Genomic DNA, 20,792 nt, shown 5'->3' on the forward strand with positions numbered 1-20,792 from the left:
GAAAGGACATTAAAAAGTTACAAAGATTTAGTGAAGTCCTCATCTGAAGTGTGTTTTCTTTTTAACGGAGTTTGCATTTAGCTCCTCTCTGCCTCACAGCTGGCTGCCACCCACTGAGAAAGGTGGACTTGGGAGGTTCGTCCTCTGCAGGTTGTTCTTTTACCATCTTTCTGTTTGCTCTCCCCTCCCCCTACTTTCAACACTTGATCAAAAGCTCAGAGCTACTCCAAAGGGCAAGATCAGGTCAGGAGGAGAGCTTTATGTGCCTGAAAAAGGGAGATGGAGCAGATACATTGCAGACAGTTCCCCTTCTTTTTTGACATTCAGGTATTGTCCTGATCCTGCTCTTTGCCTCAGCCCACCTGCTGCCTCTGTGGGATTCTGGCAGGGCAGCCAGACAGTAGCTGAAGCAGTGAAAACACACTCTTCCCAGATCTGACAGTCACCAGCAAAGGAAATTTTTTAAGAGTGAGCTGCAGCCAGTGGGGGGTGGAGATGCCAAAATGACTTTGAGACACTGAGGTCATTCCTAGTCATCCTTCAGATTTTAAACTCAAACTTTGTTTCTCAAGTAAACTGGTTTCTAAAGGAAATTGGTTAAATTTATGATAGTTCAAATCTCCTATTTTGTTCTCTCATAGCATTTTATTTCCTTCAGAGGGCTGATCACATTTACATTTTGTTCATTTGTTAATATTCACATCTACCTTCCTGGAGCACATCCTCTCTGCCAAGGAGGGGGACCATGTTTGCTTTGTCTATCACGGAATCCTCAATACCCAGCCCTACCCTAGCACATTTAGGCACTCATTAAATACTTTTTGAATGCATGAATGAATCTTTCCAAATTTATCTAGTTTGTTCACCTTATATGTAAGTTTATACTTTAACTTCCTAAATCTGTTTAACAAGGCTTCTCATAAAAGTTAGCCTCTGAGATGGGCAAACTTCAAAAGTTGTGTGTCTGTGTGTGTCCACTGTAAAAATGAACATAAGGTGCTAGGAATAAGTGATATAATGAATTCATTTAAAAACTTATTAAAATGCCACAAGTGAAGGTGGAGCTACTGGTAACGCTTAGAGTGTCACCAATTTTTTGCTAGTATTCCTGATTAAGAAGCAACTGATTCATAAAATTTAGAGAAAAAAACATCCAGTGCTATTACCTTATGTTTGTATAACACTCACTTTTCTCATTCATTATCTTATTCTATCCTTAGAATAAGTCCTATGAGTTAGGAAAGGTAGATCATACCATTCACTGACTTGCCTAATGTCAATATAGTTGGATATCTGGCAAGATGAAAACATAGCCTTCAGCCTTCTGACTCCTAAGTAAGAATGCTTTTAGCCTTCCCTATTTAAAACGATTAGGAGCCAGGCATGGTGGCGAGTGCCTGTAGTCCCAGCTACTCGGGAGGATGAAGGAGAAGAATTGCTTGAACCGAGGAGGCAGAGGTTGCAGTGGGTTGAGATCACACCACTGCACTCCAGCCTGGGAGACAGAGGTATACTTTGTCTCAAATAAATAAATAAATAAAACCATTAGGGGGCCAGGCACAGTGGCTCACGCCTGTAAACTCAGCACTTTGGGAAGCCGAGGCGGGCAGATCACTTGAGATCAGGAGTTTAAGACCAGCCTGGCCAACATGGCGAAACCCTGTCTCTACTAAAAAATACAAAAATTAGCTGGGCGTGATGGTGGGCGCCTGTAATTCAAGCTACTTGGGAGGCTGAGGCAGGCAGAATTGCTTGAACCTGGGAGGCGGAGGTTGAAGTGAACCGAGATTGCGCCACTGCACTCCAGCCTGGGCGACAGAGCGAGACTCCATCACAAAAAAATAAAAAATAAATAAAACCATTAGGGAAATACATCTCAAAGATAAAAAGATCAATATCCACATACAGCACAGTACATTTACTCAGGCCACTGGATGTTTTATTTTTACTAAAATTGTTAATGATTTCTGCTTATGGGCCCATTATATACCCTGTGTTTAAAATAGAATCTAAGATATGAAGAGTCAGGTTGCTAGATATAAGATAAATATAGAAAAGTCAAGTGTATCTCTCTATGCTAGCAAAAGCTAGAAAAGATTTGAAAGACCTCATTTGATTAAAAAACTATATAATTTTAATGAAAGACATTAAAGAAGATATATACAAATAGAGACATCTTATGTTCAAGGAAAAGAAGGCAATATTAAAAAGATGTAATTCTCCCCATATTGAACTACAGAGTAGATACAATGCCAACTGAAGTACTGCAGGATTTAATCTTAGAACACAGCAATCTGATTCTAAAATTTGTATGTAACAGGAAGAGCCAAGAATGAAGAAAAAGAACACTATCGGTGGTGGGGGGAGGGGGTGCAGGGGGATAGAGACATGCATACCATGTATCAAGACCCATTATAAAGTTATAGTAATTCTGGCACTGGAGCAGGGATAGACGCATGGACCAATAGAAATAGTGTCAGAAACACCCCCACACATAAGAAACTTGATATAGGATGCTGCAGATGAGATGGGGGAAAGAAGGGCTCTTCAATACAGTGCTGGAATGCTGGCTACTTATGTAGGAAACAGACCACTGTTTCTCATCATTTAGAAAAAATGATTTCAGATGGATTAAGAACATATGAAAAACAATGTTAAATTTCTACATAAAAAATATCTTTATCACCTAGGGGTATGGAAAAAACATAAGTCATAAAGGAAAAGCTTGATAAATTCAACAATATTAACCCTATTCAACTATTTTAATAATGAAAGACAAACCACAAGCCTGAAGATATTTGCAACATATAAAATTGACAAAGGATCAGTATGTAGAATCTATCAAGAATCAATTAACAATGAAAGAAAGAATGAAAGCAAAAGCAGGCAAGAGAGGTGAACAAGCATTTAAGGTTTTGAAGTTTTTGGCCATCTATATTTTCATAGAAGAGAAAACAAGAATGGCTAATAACCATATGAAAATATATTAATGAAGAAAATGAGAATTATAATCACAGTTACACATATTTACCAAACTAGCAAAAATTAAAAAGTCAGAGAGGCAGCTGTAAAATGGTAGGAATCCTTGCCTCCTAGTGGATGCAACAGCAGGTGGCTGTGCCACGCAAGGTAGAAAATGAAAATGTGTATCCTGTGACCCAGCCATTCCTGTGGGTTACCTATCTATTGACTGTTCAACATACAGATTATTTTAACAACAGAAAGTAATCTTAGTATGTGTTATTGTGTGATAAGACCTGCTTCTTAAAGCCCTAATAGATAATTATAAACATTTACCCACTTCATCAAGATTTAGTTATCACATGGAAACAGCATAATGTGTTAACTAATCCCCTACTCTTGACCATTTAGATTATTTCCATTTTTTTTTTTGGCTAATACTAGCAAATATAATACTCTGGTTTCTCTTCAGGGTGTGTAAATCTTTTGCCTGTTACTAATACTAGCAAATATAAATTTATACAAATATAAATATTAAAATGTGACAAATACCCTTGTAGGTGAATATTTGTATATATTTCTGATTAAGATAAATTCTTATAAGTAGTTTAATGGTAGACATGTTTAATGTGGATTTTTTAAGATATATTTGTGTCAAATTGTCCTCCATAAAATATTACTAATTTATACAGCAGTATATATTTCCTGCAGCCTTCCCAACACTATTAAAAACATAAGTTTTGCCAAATTTATAGGTGAAAACTTGTCCACTGAGTTTTTAGTATGCATTGATTTAATAGTGAGGCTGCACATTTTTTGTTCATTGATCTTTTAGTTTGCACATAGTTTACTCATTTAATTCTCTGCCCATTTTTCTACAAAAGTGTTTACATTTTCTTAATGACACAGTAGAGTTCTTAATATATTCAGGATACTATTTCTTTCTCTGCCAAGCACATTAAACTTAATCATTTATTAATCCTTTGCTTTTGTTTCTGTTGGCTTAACTGAAGTATTTATTTCCATTTTTACACAGTCAAAGAAATCTTTTCCTTTCTGGTTCATTCTCAGATGTATCTTTTTTTTTTTTTTTTTTTTTTTTTGAGATGGAGTCTCACTTCTGTTGCCCAGGATAGAGTTCAGTGGCGCAATGTTGGCTCACTGCAACCTCCGCCTCCCAGGTTGAAATGATTCTCCTGCCTTAGGCTCCCAAGTATGGGATTACAGGCGTGCACCAACATGCCCATCTCATTTTTGTGTTTTTAGTAGAGATAGGTGGAATCAACTCATCTCCCTCTTATCTCTCCTACAATAAAAATCTCTCATCCAAAGAAGGTTAATAGCATCTTCCAGAAAGGGTCAATGTGAATATTAATTAATGTAACTTACAGTAATGTGCTTGATAAACAGTAAAGCAATATATGAATGTCAATCATTAGCAGCCCCTCAATAAATCGGAGTTATTGACACCACATGACCATCAGTTCACAGAGATTATATACACCTGAGCAGATGCACCTGGGGATGATAACAGTCTAGAAAGTCAAATGTACTATAGGAAGAAGACACTGATATGAACTTTCATTTCACATCCTTTCACAAGTTCAGGAGTACAGAGCAGTCACTAGAAAGGCCACAGACAATGAGGGCTCTCTTACCTTACTTAATCTTCCCCTTCCTCAGCCAACTCTGTTTCTTTGTGTACCACCACTCTTGTGACCGACATGTCAGGGTGCTGCTCTCTGGCTTCCCTGATCGCCTGAGCCAGTGCCTGCCAGGGTCAGGACAGAGAACGGCTGTGAGCTGGGGAACAGCCTCCACCTCACAATGGCAAAACACACGCACACTGATCACCTCGGACTCAACCTCAAGCCAAGAGGCACTCACTTCTTTATTTGAGAAAGCAGGAAGATTTGAAATGGGTTCACTGTCATTTTACAGACTGCTTCTCATTTCCTAAATCTCCCAATCCTTTAGTCCACTTTCAAATAATGACACGTAGAGGAAACATGTTGGCTTTGAATCCCAGGCTTATTATACTCACTGTGAGATTTGGAGAAAACAGTTCTTTGGAGCTTAGCATTCTTACCTGTAACCCGAGACTAATGCTGAGTTGTAACGATCATTTTAAGGTTTTCTGTGTGAACTGAAGTAATGCTGTAAAGCAGCCAGCACAGTGCCTGATCTAGACATTCAGGTGATACCAGCTATCACCCAATTGCCTGAAACTGCAAGGCAGAGGACCAGGCCTTGCTCATCTTTATCTTCCTAGGCTCTCGGTAATTGTTTGAACTAAAATGTTTGCTGAACTAAAAGACTGCAGGAAAGATGTCTATAAACCTCTAAGACACAGAACTAAAGAGCAGTAGCAACAACATACAATTAGTAAAGCTAAAGAACAGAGACTGACTAATCTTCAGGTTATAAAATACAGGTCCCTATTTGACAGTTGACAAAACTGCAGGCACAAAGATTAATGGGTCTTTCTCAAGGCCATCCAGCCTGTGAGCAGCAGGATAGGAGCAGGGAGGACCCAGAGGGCTGACTCCAGTGGTTTATGGTCCTTCCTTGGACCACGTGGTAAGAAAGCAAAGTTTCTCTGTGTTTTATCAGAAAGTAAACTGTAAGAGTGTTGTGGCACAATGGAAAGATCCTATTTTTCAGAGGAGGAAAATGGCTTTCCTAATTATTACTCATTTTGTTTTTAAAGTATGGGTGAGAAAACAAAACATCAGAGAACGCTTGAAGTCTAGGAAAGAATTCTAAAGGCCAGGCGTGGTGGCTCAGGCCTGTAATCCCAGCACTTTGGGATGCCAACGCGGGCGATCACTTGAGGACAGGAGTTCGAAACCAGCCTGGCCAACATGGTGAAACCCAGTCTCTACTAAAAACACCAGGCTTGGCTGGCGCACGCCTGTAATCCCAGCTACTTAGGTGGCTGAGGCAGGAGAATTGCCTGAACCAGGAAGTGGAGGCTGCAGTGAGCCAAGACTGCACCACTGCACTCCAGCCTGGGCAACAGAGTGAGACTTTGTCTCAAAAAAAAAAAAAGTCTAGGAAAGAATGCTAAAACAAAGAGAAAATTTTACTAGGACAGAGAATACCATATCTCACAAGGAAACTGCATTTGAAATAAAGCCATGCAATTTTTTCTTTTGCTGTCAGCTGCCTAAGGGGACAACTGCATTTCTTGTTTGCATGATAGTTTCTGTCAGCTGTAAGGATACTAAACAGAAACCCTAAGCCTCGTTTCGTTTAAAAAAAGGTAAAGCTACCAAAAAAAAAAAAAGACATCATTTTCATACAGAAAATTTTTTGCACAGAAACTTGGAAGACATTTGAGGGTGCTTAAATTTCCACCAGGGAACAAACTCTTGTGAGTGACTTGTGTTGGGACAATAGAGAAATAAAACATGGAACCAGACTCCAATCTGGGCAGTAGCAGAAGTGTTTGTCAAGGCGGGAGAGTGAATGGCTGGAGGGCTAACGTGGAGCAGGAGTGGGAGCAGGTATCTGGTTCCAGGGAAGGGCAGAGAAGCTTTTCAACGTGTTGACTGGAATGGGAATAGGAAAGGGAGAGGAAGCACAGGGGTGCAGTTCTACATTGTGTTTGTGTGTGTCTTCAGAGGGAAGGAGATTGGAATGATCCAAGCCATTTACTACATGTTGGTTTGTGCAGTCCACACTGGGAAAAGTCAAAGACAAGGACAAGCTCTGATGGGAGCCAAACGTAGCTACAGACAAATGATCAAATACTTTGAGTATCTGATCTACAAAGATCTGCCTACAATAAAGCAGGGCAACTGTTAAAGAGAAAATGTAGATGATGCCCAAGGGAAGGCAACACATATGAAATACACTCTAATTCACAGAAAGATTGGGAAAAGCAAAAACTACTACAGTCATCTTGAAACACATTCAAAATCAGTTTGTTAAAACTCCTTTCATTCCATAATATCAGCATGCAAAATTAAATACTGTAAAATGTTAATTTATTATGGCAATAATAAGGATTATGAGAAAACATCACATCTTACTGCCAAATTTTATTTTTATTTTTATTTTTATTTTTTTGAGACGGAGTCTCGCTCTGTCGCCCAGGCTGGAGTGCAGTGGCGCGATCTCGGCTCACTGCAAGCTCCGCCTCCCGGGTTCACACCATTCTCCTGCCTCAGCCTCCCGAATAGCTGGGACTACAGGCGCCTGCCACTGCGCCCGGCTAATTTTTTTTCTATTTTTAGTAGAGACGGGGTTTCATCGTGTTAGCCAGGATGGTCTCGATCTCCTGACCTCGTGATCTGCCCGCCTCGGCCTCCCAAAGTGCTGGGATTACAGGCTTGAGCCACCGCGCCCGGCTCTTACTGCCAAATTAAGCAATTATTTCTTAGAAAGAAATACACTCTGAAGAGACACTGCAGTGTACTTTACCCCTCCTTGGTATGGAGCTGAAAGTATCATGACCAGCACAGGGTGAAGAATCTGCAAAGCAAGTTTCTGTAAAAGCATGCCTCTTTGATTTGCCAACACAAAAAAGATTTCTTGTTTTCTGTCTGGCCAGTGAAAGTGTCCTTCCATTTTAAGATGCCTTTTTTATTTTATTTTTTTTTAATTTTGAGATGGAATCTTGCTCTGTCGCCCAGGCTGGAGTGCAGTGGCGCCATCTCCACTCACTGTAAGCTCTGCCTCCCGGGTTCACACCATTCTCCTGCCTCAGCCTCCCAAGTAGCTGCAACTACAGGTGCCCGCCACTACGCCCGGCTAATTTTTTGTATTTTTAGTAGAGACAGGGTTTCGCTGTGTTAGCCAGGATGGTCTCCATCTCCTGACCTCGTGATCTGCCCACCTCGGCCTCCCAAAGTGCTGACATTACAGGCGTGAGCCACCGCGCCCAGCCTGAAGATTCCTTTTAACGTAGGCAAGGAACTGAAAAAGATGTCAATGTTATGAAGGTCACTCTATGATCAACATTGGATTTTGACAGGAAAGCGATTTCATCATTTAATTTAAAGTAGCTCTGTCATCTCATTATAGGCTTAAAGGAGAAAGTGAACCCCCAACAGCTTCTGGTGACAAGCAGACCAAAAGCCTGTCATCTCATTACAGGCTTAAAGGAGAAAGTGAACCCCCAACAGCTTCTGGTGACAAGCAGACCAAAAGCCACAATCACATTTACTCAAAAATGTTGGCCAGGTGTGGTAGCTCACGCCTGTAATCCCAGCACTTTGGGATGCCGAGGAGGGTGGATAACCTGAGGTCAGGAGTTCGAGACCAGCCTGGCCAACACAGTGAAACCCCATCTCTACTAAAAACACAAAAACTAGCCGGGCGTGGTGGCGGGTGCCTATAATTCCAGCTACTCAGGAGGCTGAGGCAGGAGAATCACTTGAACCCAGGAGGTGGAGGTTGCAGTGAGTCCAGATCGTGCCACTGCACTCCAGTCTGGGCACCAGAGGGAGACTCCATCTCCCAAAAAAAAAAAAAAAAAAAAAAAAAAAAAAAGTTTATGCTATCTCACAAACATAAAAAGGCAAAATCTCTGTTCTCTTCATTTGGATATCTGACCTCAGTTTTAGAAAGGGCTGAAACATGACATCATATACAAAAAAGGAGATTACTGTCCTTGCAACAGCAGCAGTTAAGGCTGCTGGGTCATCATGATTTTTTAAGAGTCAGGTGTATATGTTATTTTGGCACTTGTATTTCAGATTGTGTTTTTAATATTTGCCTTTCAGAAGCAGTACTATCTAGATTTGAATTTTGGGGTAAAACAGGCCAAAATATTCTTTTGCCTTTTATAACAAAATTATTTTGCCTTTTGTTATAAAAGGCAAAACAATACACATAAGTAAAACCTGAGTACTGGAAAGGTGGCATTTTAAAGTGTGTAAAGGGCCTAGGTTCAATGGGCAGAGGGGGGTGGAAGAAACAATGGCTGGGAGAAGACCCTAGTTTGCACTTTCCACCATGCCAAAAAATGTGAGCTTGTGCCTCACATATTCTAGGAATTCAATGAGTGCTTATTGAGAAGAGTCCCAGAGAGAAAGAAGCAGGTTTACTCCAATTTCTCAGGCGAAACTCAAGACTGTTCCAGTGGATAGTAGAATAAATCCCCTCTGGAAAACTGGAGGCTTGTTTCCACATAAGTCACTCATTTTCCCATGGTAAGCAGACAAGTGTACTAATGTTCTCTAGGAATCTCCAGTCCTATGTCCTATGTCAAAATCCAGAGTCAAGGCAACCTTTTAACCTCTAATAACTCTTAAGAAAATTTTAAAAGTACATTATGAATATGTAAGTCAAATCATGCTTACAAAGGTCAAAAAAATTGGGAGTAATTTTCTTCTTAGGCATGAAAAATCCATTTATCTCTGATCACATATAGGCAGCCTTTCTCAAATGAGGAATTTTGTTCTCTAAAATTTTCTTTCCTGAGCTCAGTATTGTGTCCAAAGCTGTGTAACTATCGTTAGCTCCTACTCCCCAGCTGAGATAGTCAATTGAATATTTCTTTTCTTTTTCTTCAAGTTGTTATAAAAGGAAAACAGCTTGGTCTCCTTTAAAGCTGAGTTAAAATCACTTTTAAAAAAATTGTCAGCATCACTTGGGACTGCAGTCTAAAATTAAAACTGCTCTCAAAGTCTCCAGCAGTTCCATTCATCACCTGCTCAAAGCCATGCATGCTGCCAAATTTAACATTAGAATGGAGGCAGGATTCTTTTAAAAAATTTTCAGAATCAATGTAAATTTTCACTTTGTAAGAAACCTTGTATTACCTCCCCTCCCCCAATAATCACAATAGGAGAAAACACCTGGAAGTAAATAGCTCAACTTTTCTAATGCCATAAATATACTTGAAAAGTTCCTAAAAGTAGGCATAGGTCAAGCTTAGTGGCTTTCTTCATTTTTTGGAAACTGGTGCATTGAACTGCCATTCATTTTTAAATATTTGATCACTTGCCTTTAAACCAGGCCCACACAAATCTTATGTTTTCCAGAAATCCTCCAGATTACGTTGACCCAAAAGTGCATGTAAAAAGCCAGTGGGAAATAAAGAGAAATCTGTGTTTTATTCTGATTCAGAGGTAGGAAAGCTTGTATCCAGGCTGTGTCTTTATGTCCTGCTTAGGAGGTGGACTTCATCCAGGAGGTTTGGGGAGAAGAGGTTTACACAGGTATGCGACATGATGACAAATGTGAAACTTAGAAAACAAACATGGCCATTTCCAAAACTAGAACTTAACTTATTTACCTGGTCATGATCAATATCTCCATCTCCTGTGATCACAATGCGTTTCTCAATTCTTGTTTCAGAAATTCCACCTTTTACAGTCTAAAGGTCATAAAGGAGAAGAAGAAAAAACAGCAATCACTGAAGCACGTTTACACAGTCAGAGCAAACAGAGATGGGAGTCCACCTAGACCTGTGGATCATTGTAAGGCCACACACAACAAGCAGCAGAAGACTGATATTCTAGAAACACTTTGTGCTTTATTTTTAGGCTCAATAGAGAATCCTATTACTAAAGTTATAGCATCCACATGTATCCCTCAGCTGAGAGCAACCTTAAAACTCATTTATCAATATTCAAGATGGCATCTGTCCCATCTTAATCTCACTTGATTAAGATAGGACAGATATTATTTAATCCAAGTAGTTCCTTTAAGGGAATTCTGTTATAATTTCCCGAGTTTCTTTACTCCTAGCTGGCCAATTTTTAAAAAGGAGAGTAGGGAGAAATCAGTTACTTGCAGAATTGCAAGAAATTATAAGAATTTAGGTATCTGTTTTTGGTTTGAGAAACTGTTTGATGTGATATATATTTTTTCCCATCACAGAAGACTTCTGTATGATGTGATGGTTTTGACTGATGGATTCTGAGCATACAAATTTATTTGCTGATTTTGTTTATTGCATTTAGTGCAATAATTTTAAAAAGGATTTGCTTTGGTTTCAGATACGGAAGATGGATGAGATTTTTGTTGAATGTTTGATTTGATGACACCCTGCGTAAGTAGTCATACACGTAGACATGGCACATGGCTAGACAAAGGCTGCGAGCGGGGCTGGAGGAGGGAGCTCCTGGGGGAACTGCCTCACAGCGTTATGGGCTCCGTACAAGCTGCGAGTGCCTGGGGCACACTGGATGAGGCTGAGGAGATCATCTGGCTGTGACCTTCTAAACAGTCAATAAGCAAATACCGCATGGTCCTGGGAAAGCACACATCCAACCTTTACAACTCTGGTAAATGTACACTCTCAGTCACAAGTGACAGCATTTTACCATAACAAACCAGGCTTATCACTATGCTTAATAACTGGATATGTTTTAAAATGAGCACCAACAGTACCTTCCATTTATGCGGCATTTTTAAATTTACAAATTACTTTTGCTGTTTTTTAAATTGTTGTTGAAACATGGGTTGGGAAGGGCAAAAGGGATACCTTTAAGACCTTTAGACACTTATCCAAAGTAAAAAACAGAAGAAGGAAATAGTGGAAAATAAGGCTGGAGTTAGAAAGCTGATGACTTCAGCATGCATCAGAATCACCTGGAAGCTTCTTAAGACAATTCTAAGGTTTCAGGAGGACTGGAGTGGGGCCACGCTATTTATACTTCTAACAATGCCCCGGGTGAAGCTGATGCTGCTGATCCAGGGATGACTGGTTACCCAGTGCTAAACATTTAGAGAATTATGCAGGGAGGAACAGGGGAATGCCCCAAATCAGTATACTAGCGATCTTAAATGAGGGAAATTCTACATTATTTGAACAACTTGCTGAAAATTCTGAATGATGGCCTTCATTCATTCGCTTTAGTCAGGAGGGCTGGTTTAATAAAAGTAGAAGCACAAGTTTGTTTTTATAAATTATAAATTTTATTAAATTATTTATGGTTTTGTAGCTATCTTACATAGAGCTATTCGTAACATATTTTTACCCCCTTGTACTTCACAAAATTGCAATTTGGTTTGAATGCATTTGTCAATGGAGCCTAATTTCTTGGATACTTTAAACCAAGGCATTTTGATTCCACTGGCACTGTCTGTATCTTACTTGGAAGTGTGTACAGGAAGAGAGAAACAATTCAGAAAAGATTCTGTCTGTAATGTACCATCCTCTCCATATGATCCCCGGCATTGCTTTACCTTGGTGATGTGTGTGGTTGTCGTTGTTGACACGGACTCAGATGTGATGGTTTGTGCGGTCAGTAACGTGCCCGAATCACCACCAGCCCCGCCATCAATCTTTGGATAGTTGGGGGAAAAATACAAAGTAATGCTTAACTTCTGTTATGTTGTCAGAGAAGATCCCCGCCCCATCGAATATGCATCTTTTAAAATCCATGTGGTTTGCGTGTTTGCAATAGTAATTACCATCCAGGAGAGCGGCTGGTATTTGAAACCGAGTAGAGGCAAAAGGCTAGGTGCACATGGAGAAGCAAACTCAACTGTGTGAGTGGAGAAAAGAGAGGAGAATGGACATAGTAGGTGGGACTGAAAGCTACAAGGGAATTATGACAGAATTTGTCTGAAGGACTTTTGCACAAGCTAGAAAATGAAACTAGAGAGCCAGGCAGAGAAGTTTCCACAGTGACCAGAAGCGCTGAGTTTGTTGTTTTTTAAGCACAGGTGGGTAAAAATAGATAAACATTTTATCAAATTACCAAGCAACAGAACCTGACCAGGACAAACTGAATCTGCATGATTTGGTTATCTGCTTACCTCTAGCAGATTGTTTTTATCAACTACATTGTTCCTGTAATAGTTTGCATGTTGTGAGCATATATACGGGCACATATATTTCAATACTGCACATACGCATGTGCTCCTACATATATATAAATCCCATACATATGTTAAAATAGATTTTAACTTGTTTGCTTTGATATTGAAAGATGCAGAAGATTCTAGAGTTTCCAAGGGGAATCAATGAAGCAAATTAATAGCCTAATAGTTTATGTTAAGATCATGAAACATATTTGCCCTCTGTTTCCTGACACTGACACGAGGAAATAACTGGATGGTCCAGAGCCTTTCTGACTGTAAGAGGAAATCTCTTTCAAACTTGGGTCATGCACCTGTATTTCTTCATTCTGGCAACTTACCACAGCACAGACACATGACTAATGCTCCCCCGCCAAGCTGTTCATAAGAAACCTATTTGTGCTTATGTGGGATCAAGGCACACACAAGGATGCCATATCCAAAATAATTTTCAGATGTGTTTCACACATGCATGCATTAAACCTTTTAAAAAATATGCTGAGAGGTCAATAACCTGACATCCTCCACCATGATACAATTCTACCACAGAAGGTTCATCTTCTCAGTGGAGAAAATATTTATTTTATATTCTATTTTGAAATCATGAATGCTTTATCTTTTTTTGTTATTCTTAAGGTTAAACATCTTAATGCTTATTCCAAATCTTTACAGAACCAATGTGTGAAAACCTAAAATCAAACACACAAAATCTGATAATTATTTAGACTCATGGTATCACCATTCACATCTGAATGACTACATAGGTCTTTAGAAAATAATTCCACACGAAGGAGAAGCACAGGTGTGTGTGCCTGTGTGTGTTTGTGTGTGTGTGTGTGTATGTGTGTTATTACAAGCAAGAATGAGTTGATTGGGTCAATCTTCACGGAGTTAGAGAGGGAAAGAAGCCTAAATCACATCCACAATTAGATCGGATTATTATTAATCGATGAATTATATCAGATAAACTTTGCAAGACAATTTGTTTCCTAAGTGTACACAAACATTCTTAGATATGTCAACTCAGAAATGGCTTTCAATCATATGAACAAGATTGATACTGTCTGTCCTAAATAATCATATGTACAGTTCCCCTATAATTACTGGGTTACCAATTTAATTGCAGCTCTCTGTCTCAATCTAAGAGAACATAGCAAATTATGTTGTTGAAGTACACTTACAAAGTGCAGATACAAAAAGCTACATCAAAGCCAGAAACATGTAAACTAAGAGAAGAAAGAATGAAAACATAGATACACTAAGGGAAAAAAGAGCTCGAACAGTCCAAGTCTAGAGCTTTTGTACCTGTGGAGACTCATATGTGATGGTTTTGGTCTCAGTTTGGACAATGGGGACTTCCTTGGTGGAGATTTCTGTCCTTTGTGAGGCATCAGAAATTGTTACCATCTCTGTTTTTACCACTGGTGGCTGAGGTGGAAAAGGAAGGGAAAAATAAATTCTAGAGGTAATAAAGTAAAAGTGTTTAATGGAACCTTCACAAATAATAGTAAGAAACATATCCAAACACACACTCATGCACAAAAGAAAAGAGTAAAAGCAAACAACCTAAAACAAACAAAAGAAATAAAAGAAAAATTTTCCTTCAAATATATCATATATACACATACATACATGTGCACATAGACACGTACATATATATGAATGTGTGTATGTGTACATACACATATATGAAAAATAAGTTGACATGATGGCTTCCTAAATTATGTTACTCTTTAAATTAAGATGGTCCCAAACTACTTTTATGTCAAGCCTAGTGTATAGTCACACACACACACACACACACACACACACACACACACACACTCACTCTCTCTCTCTCTCTCTCTCCTCCTCCCTCCTTAGCTTTGGGCAAGTAATAATAAATTGAAAAGAAAATAGAATGAACTATGTGAAGTGACCTGTCTCTATTTTTATTATAATTTAAAGGACCACATAGTTTGTGTGAAGGCTCACTGCCTTTAACTGGCACGCCAGCTAGGTAGGCTAAGATTTGTTCTTCTGCCCACAATACCTTTTCTGCCTTATTGTTAACAGACACACCATTTTCAGAAAGGATGTCTTCAAGTATTACTGTTTTCAGTTATACCTGTCTAAAATTTGCAGTGTTTCTTCTGTATTACCTAAGTTAAAATGCTCTATCTAAAATTACTCCATCAATGTTACACCAATGCTTTGAACAATTTAAAACATTAAAGGAAATATTCGACGGCTTATTAACATTGTAGTCTGCCGAGTATGCATGTTTAATATTAATGCAACACCAGACTATACCACTACCAAAATACTGCAGTACTTTCTTTGAGAGAACATTCTCAACAGGCATAATTATTTAAAGAGGAGTAACGATATGTTAAATACAGAATAGTTCAAAGTGTTCAAAGACTCTTGAAAAATCTTCTCTAAAGTGAAACAGAAGTTTAAAAGTAACATGGTTAAAATCCACTTAATTATTTTAAGACAAAGTCACTTCAACATTTTCCATCCCATCGAAGAGAACAAAATAAATCTCTGTATTGTGGGCATTTAATATTAAAATCAAGAAATATTCCCAAGGAAATAAACCCTCCCTCAGCCTAACTCCCAAATGAGAGACACTGCACTTAGTGACCAAAAAGTTCTCTTCTTTGAAAAGAAAAAGATTCATGTCCAATGTATAGATAATCCACAAAACATATAATCATCTGGCAAATACTCCAGAATTGACATCAGGATAGAATGAGAAGCGAGGATATCCTCCTATCAAATAGCCTAGCCTCTGGCTGCCTGGAAGAAAAGAAAGGCTCTTACAAAACCATACAACCCCTGCAATCCCAAAACAGAAATCACAGTGGCATTCAAGAAATAACATTCTCATCACTGCTGGATACTGCATTCAGAGAACCACGGTAATCAGAGACTGCTGTCATTTCCAAAACTCTGAAGTTGAAGAATGAGCCAAGAAGTCAAACCCAATCATGACATCAGGGGCACACACACTCAGCAGTGACCATTTTTTTTTCAACATTACATATACATTTTTCTAATTAAACCAAAAGGGGAAAAAAAGGCATTTAGTGTGAGGAAGCAGTGCAACTGAAGACAAAACAGTTGAAAACACCCAAAACATGCAAAGAAAAATTTAAATGTGAAAAGGGAAGGAAAAATTGATGTGGTGCTTGTAGGAAAGTTTACCCTACAGGTGTCCAGTGGCCGCAGAGAAGCTGGAACCCATGAACTGGGCGGGCAGAAAATCCACAAAGCAGTGCTTCCCCCTTCCTCCCATGAGAGAGAAAAATCAGATTCTTGTTGAAAAAAGCTGAAGAACTGGGAGGACAGGAGAAGAAAGGCAGGAGTTCCCCATCTGAGAAGCAGCTCTAGAGTTTGGCTCCCACCTGGGACTCCCATTTACCTCTGAACAACAAATAATTTGTGGCAAAACATCAATGTCAACATGGGACACCTCTCCGTTAACTTTCTGTGGCTCTTCCTCTGCTTCTTCTCCCATGTCTTGCTTAAGAGCACCTTCGTGTACACTCTTCTCTCCGGGTATCTTTTGGGCACCTACATTTTCCTGGATCACTGTTTCTACTGTGATTACACTGGCACCTGCTTGTGTGACTGGGCTGGCTTCGGGCACTGCTTCCTCCCTCTCTACTACCTTGGCTGCCGGGCGGGGTTCTTCCTCCACCTCTTCTTCATACTCCTGTTCCTCCCTGATGGTGCCCTCGGTCACTCGGTGGTGGGGACGGTACTCTCCCACGTCTTCCTCCTCACTCTCACTGCTGCTGCTGCTGCTCTCAGAAGACAGGGAGGTGGAGTCTTTTTGTGTCACAGGCTCCACCTTACGAATCTCCCCAGGACCACTCCCAGGTGATATCTCTTTACCATTCATTTCTTCTGTGATTACTCTTTCGTCTTTCCCAACCTCTGCCCGCTTCTTCTCCTCCACTATATTCAGAGTCTCATGTGAACTCTGTACAAAAAAAGATGGATGAGGGAAAACAAAAATATATGAATAAATAAAAACAACGGAAACCCAAATTAACCGATGGCAGATTCATGTCATGGAGAAAAACAAAGATGATTATGATGGCTGACTGAAAGGGAAGTGGGGCAAACGTGAGGGCAATGAGAAACGTGAGGCAATGGTGTTAACATGGAAAAAGGGGAGAACCTTAACAGCATCCCTGGCTCCAGTGCAAGGCCCTTCTGACTCAGGAGCACGTGTCTGCAGAACAAAAAGCAACCGAGGACACAAAATCAATACAGTTTTACCTCAACAACCACTGAAACAAACATCTGACACTGCAAAGACAAAACAGCAAGAATCAACATCTACAGAAACCTCTGCTCAAGGTCACATAGAGGACAATCAAGACAAATGCCAAAAAGCTTACAAAAAGACACAAAAACAGCCAGCATCCTCCCAAAGAAGTAAAATGCTTTTATTATAGATATACCTATAAGCTCTACCTATGTAGTTAAAACAGTTTACAAAAATTGAATTATACCAAAGCTGACTCATCATTTTAAAGAAAAAAATTTAACTTTTAAAACCTAGTAACAGTTTTGGTTTTAATCAGACTATAAAGTCTAGCCTGGAACGCTGATTCTTAAATGAACACAGCACCAAGGAGATGGCACTTTTATTTTTTGCTGGTTTTCTTTAAAAAAAAAAAAAAAAAAGTTTTAATTGGCAAAATTATAGTTAGCCTCAGAAGGCTATTAACATGAAAATGTTCATTCCAGAAATGGTTATTAACATTCCAATTCGTATCGTAGGTTGGCAAAGGCTGTATTATACAATAGGGTGGGTGTCAATGGTGACTCCAAGTGTTTTCTCTTACAATTTAGCTCCTCTACTAGCATCTTTGAAATCTAAACTGAGTCAAGTTTATTATTTGACATGTTCACTCCTATCCCCTTCAGACATCTACTTCTTGGGAGTAAAGTAATTTACTCCAGTTGAGTAATATACCACCTAAATGTTCAATAAATATCTGTTGACTTAATACATTAGGAACAAATTACTATGTTATGATATTATTAACTAGGGTGGAAACCTTTTTGTACAGAGGGGTTTTTAAAGCTTCACATTTTTCTCACACAAAAAGTCTGCTTTACAGTGATATAACTCAAGCATGGCCAACTTTTTGACTTCTAGATGGTACTACTGCCTATGATCTAACTTAAAAATAATTCAGCTAGAGCCAAGAGCCCTATTTATTCACGAAAGTGACTCCATTCTGGATGGAGAAGGGCACCACACCACTGAGCCCTCTGGATATTGTTGTGAAGCTGCCAAGGTACTAACTGGACTGGAGCCTCTAACAGACAGCAGGGCTGAGTTCATCTCTCCCAGACACATGGACAACCATGAGCTGAAGATCCTAACATCACACACACACGTCTCTGCAGCACTGTCAACGTCTACTCACAAACTCTCTTGGACCTGCCCTATTATTCTTAAACACATGGTAAGGGCATGGTTTCATTGACCCAAATTAATACCATGTAAATCACATTACTAACAGAAGACAGCTATCTTTCCAGTTTTATTGAAAACTCAGAGGTTTCTAGATATTAAACTGAAAAAACTCTCAATCTATTTTGATAAACAGGTAAAATTTAACCATGACTACATATAATAAACATATCCAGTGACCAGAACATTTCTGAAACACACATTTCATTATTATTATAGATCAGTGAATTACTATTATTGTTATATCTTAACCTCAATTGGCTGGATAGGTTCTGCCCAAGTTCAGGGAATTCCTTAGGGTCATTCAAAAGCAATTATTCCATGGAGCATGGGAGGCACTTCAGATTTTTTCCATATAAACAGAACTTTAAAAATAACATGCCATCAGAGGATGCCTGAAATTTGGGGTTTTGAAAATGTCAACTCTGCAAAGCATATCTGGTTGAGGGTTTCCCTCTGCTTAACAGCCCAGACTCTGGAACTTAATGATTTAAATTATTCTCTGAATTTAGGCAGATTTTTTTTTCTTTGACCAAAGAAGCAGGAGAAACATCCAATCTATATCTTTTCTTCATGTTCCAATTCAGTCATTGTTTCTTGAATGTTTCTCCCAGGAAGAATTAATTTCACCAATGAAAGCACTGGAGGGAATGGTGCATGAATATTTAAAAAAATGAAAATCTCTCTCATATGTGGCTTTTAGTAACAGGGGAAACAAAGTAAAATGCACCTCAAGCAAGTGTGAGAAGGGCGAGGAAGAAAGCTTTTCAGAAGGTGCATTAGCGCTCACAACAGCGCCCTCTGCTGTCCAAGTGGTGGCTGAAGTGAAGGTGGCTTTCATGCTATCAGAAAAGCCCTTTTCACTAAACAAAATTGATGTTATCTCCTCTTCTAGGCTCTAGAGAGGTCAGAAAAGGAAGAGCAAAGAATTAGCAATAAGTCAGAACAGACAGCAGTGACCTATTGGAAGAAAGGAAAGGTTACACAAGAAAGAACAACAGAACAGCATAAAATGAAAGAAAAGATGAGAATTCTGAAAGATTCTGGAGCAGGCTTATGAAGAGGTTTGTGAGCGCCAGCTTTTCCACCCTGCTTGAGAATCTTTGATAGTTGCGACCTCCAGAAACCAGTGAAAACTGCTTGGCTGATCACCGACTGAGCACAATCGACCCACCCAAACGCCATTTCATATATTCTTGAGGTAGTTCCTTGGCCTTTCTCTGCACAGAATGGCCTCTTCAGTGGCCCCTACACTTGAAATGCTTATTCCTGTGTTACAGCTTGGGCAGTCCTCCCTCTCCTGCCTCCAAGGCCCTTCTTTGCCCTTATCTGCACACTCTGGGCCTTTCCAGTTTTCTAACCTCCCTGAGGCCCACTTCATAGTCTGCATTTTCTGTAAGGCCTTCCCTCACCACTCCAACTCCTACAATCTCCCTCCTCAATACCACCTTAACTCTCTGTACAACAAACATTCTGACAGCAGCCCACATTCATTCCCTCAGGCGTGCTAAATATGCCACAGAATAAATTACCCTGTCCCCTTTTTTTGCAAAAAGAAAAACAATTCAAAATAGGAAGACAAACTCAGAGTTGAAAGCTCAATGAGCAACGTGAAAATTATTTCTCCCTAAATTAAACCATTAAAGCAAATTTAACTTCGCTGTGTCTGGCTCTTAAACAATGGCTCCTAACCTGCCTGAGGGACAGCAGAACTGTCCTTAGAAACTTGAAATGTCAATATTCAAGAGTCATCATGAAGCACCCCCTCATGTCAGAAGTGTGAGAATAATTCCTAATAAACCCCACTATTCAGATTTTTTTTTTTTTTGAGACGGAGTCTCGCTCTGTCACTCAGGCTGGAGTGCAGTGTGCCGCGATCTCGGCTCACTGCAACCTCTACCTCCCAGGTTTAAGTGATTTTCCTGCCTCAGCCTCCCCAGTAGCTGGGATTATAGGCGTGCAGCACCACGCCCAGCTAATTTTTGTATTTTTAGTAGAGACGGGGTTTTGCCATGTTGGCCAGGCTGGTCTCGAACTCCTGACTTCAGGTGATCTACCCTCCTCGGCCTCCCAAAGTGCTGGGAATACAGGCGTGAGCCACCGCACCCAGTCACTATTCAGAAATCTTAAAGAAAAATCAATGACGCTCCTAAGGGGCCCCTTCATACTGTGAGCTAAGAAGGGTGAGGAGCGCAGAAAGTGAGGTGAGGAGGGTGAGGGGAGTAGGCACTTGCAATATTCAGCAGAAGAAAAAGCTTTTGGACTGACTTAACTTCATTACCATCTCTACGATTACATCATCCCTTGGGGAAGTGGGGGTGGGTGGGATGCCCTTCCCAGTGAGAGATCACTGGGGAATTTAAAGAAGTGCCACACATTTCGTTATCCAATGACATACCTTCAAAAGTACCTTACAACTCAATGTACATAATCTCTTAGACTCAGGAGAGAATAGTCTATGCAAATTTAAGTCATCATAATTCATACAACACGTTAAGAGGATTACAATAGAGTTATTTACCCATTAAAGATTAAATGACTTGGTTTCCAATTTTCTGCTCTACTCTCAAAATTGTTCAAA

General features: G+C 39.7%; 1 protein-coding gene across 50 annotated transcripts in view; it reads right to left on the reverse strand.

Annotated features, from left to right (window-relative positions):
* Positions 1-20,792, reverse strand: part of EPB41L2 (erythrocyte membrane protein band 4.1 like 2) — a 224,334-nt gene that overhangs the window by 14,188 nt on the left and 189,354 nt on the right. For 13 of the 50 annotated variants that reach the window (XM_009451999.3, XM_063813471.1, XM_063813469.1 and 10 more), the window contains 5 exons: positions 16,136-16,699; positions 14,032-14,154; positions 12,109-12,207; positions 10,211-10,291; positions 4,620-4,732 (listed from right to left, as the gene is read on the reverse strand). In XM_009451999.3, the coding sequence (XP_009450274.1) occupies positions 4,625-4,732; positions 10,211-10,291; positions 12,109-12,207; positions 14,032-14,154; positions 16,136-16,699 (975 nt within the window). In that variant the 3' untranslated portion in view covers positions 4,620-4,624. Of the gene's footprint in view, positions 1-4,619; positions 4,733-10,210; positions 10,292-12,108; positions 12,208-14,031; positions 14,155-16,135; positions 16,700-16,900; positions 16,955-18,941; positions 19,110-20,792 lie in introns of all 50 variants that reach the window. The other 37 variants (XM_063813467.1, XM_054686307.2, XM_009451989.3 and 34 more) reach the window with 13 other exon arrangements.

Source organism: Pan troglodytes, chromosome 5 (assembly GCF_028858775.2).
Source record: "Pan troglodytes isolate AG18354 chromosome 5, NHGRI_mPanTro3-v2.0_pri, whole genome shotgun sequence".
Taxonomy (NCBI): domain Eukaryota; kingdom Metazoa; phylum Chordata; class Mammalia; order Primates; family Hominidae; genus Pan; species Pan troglodytes.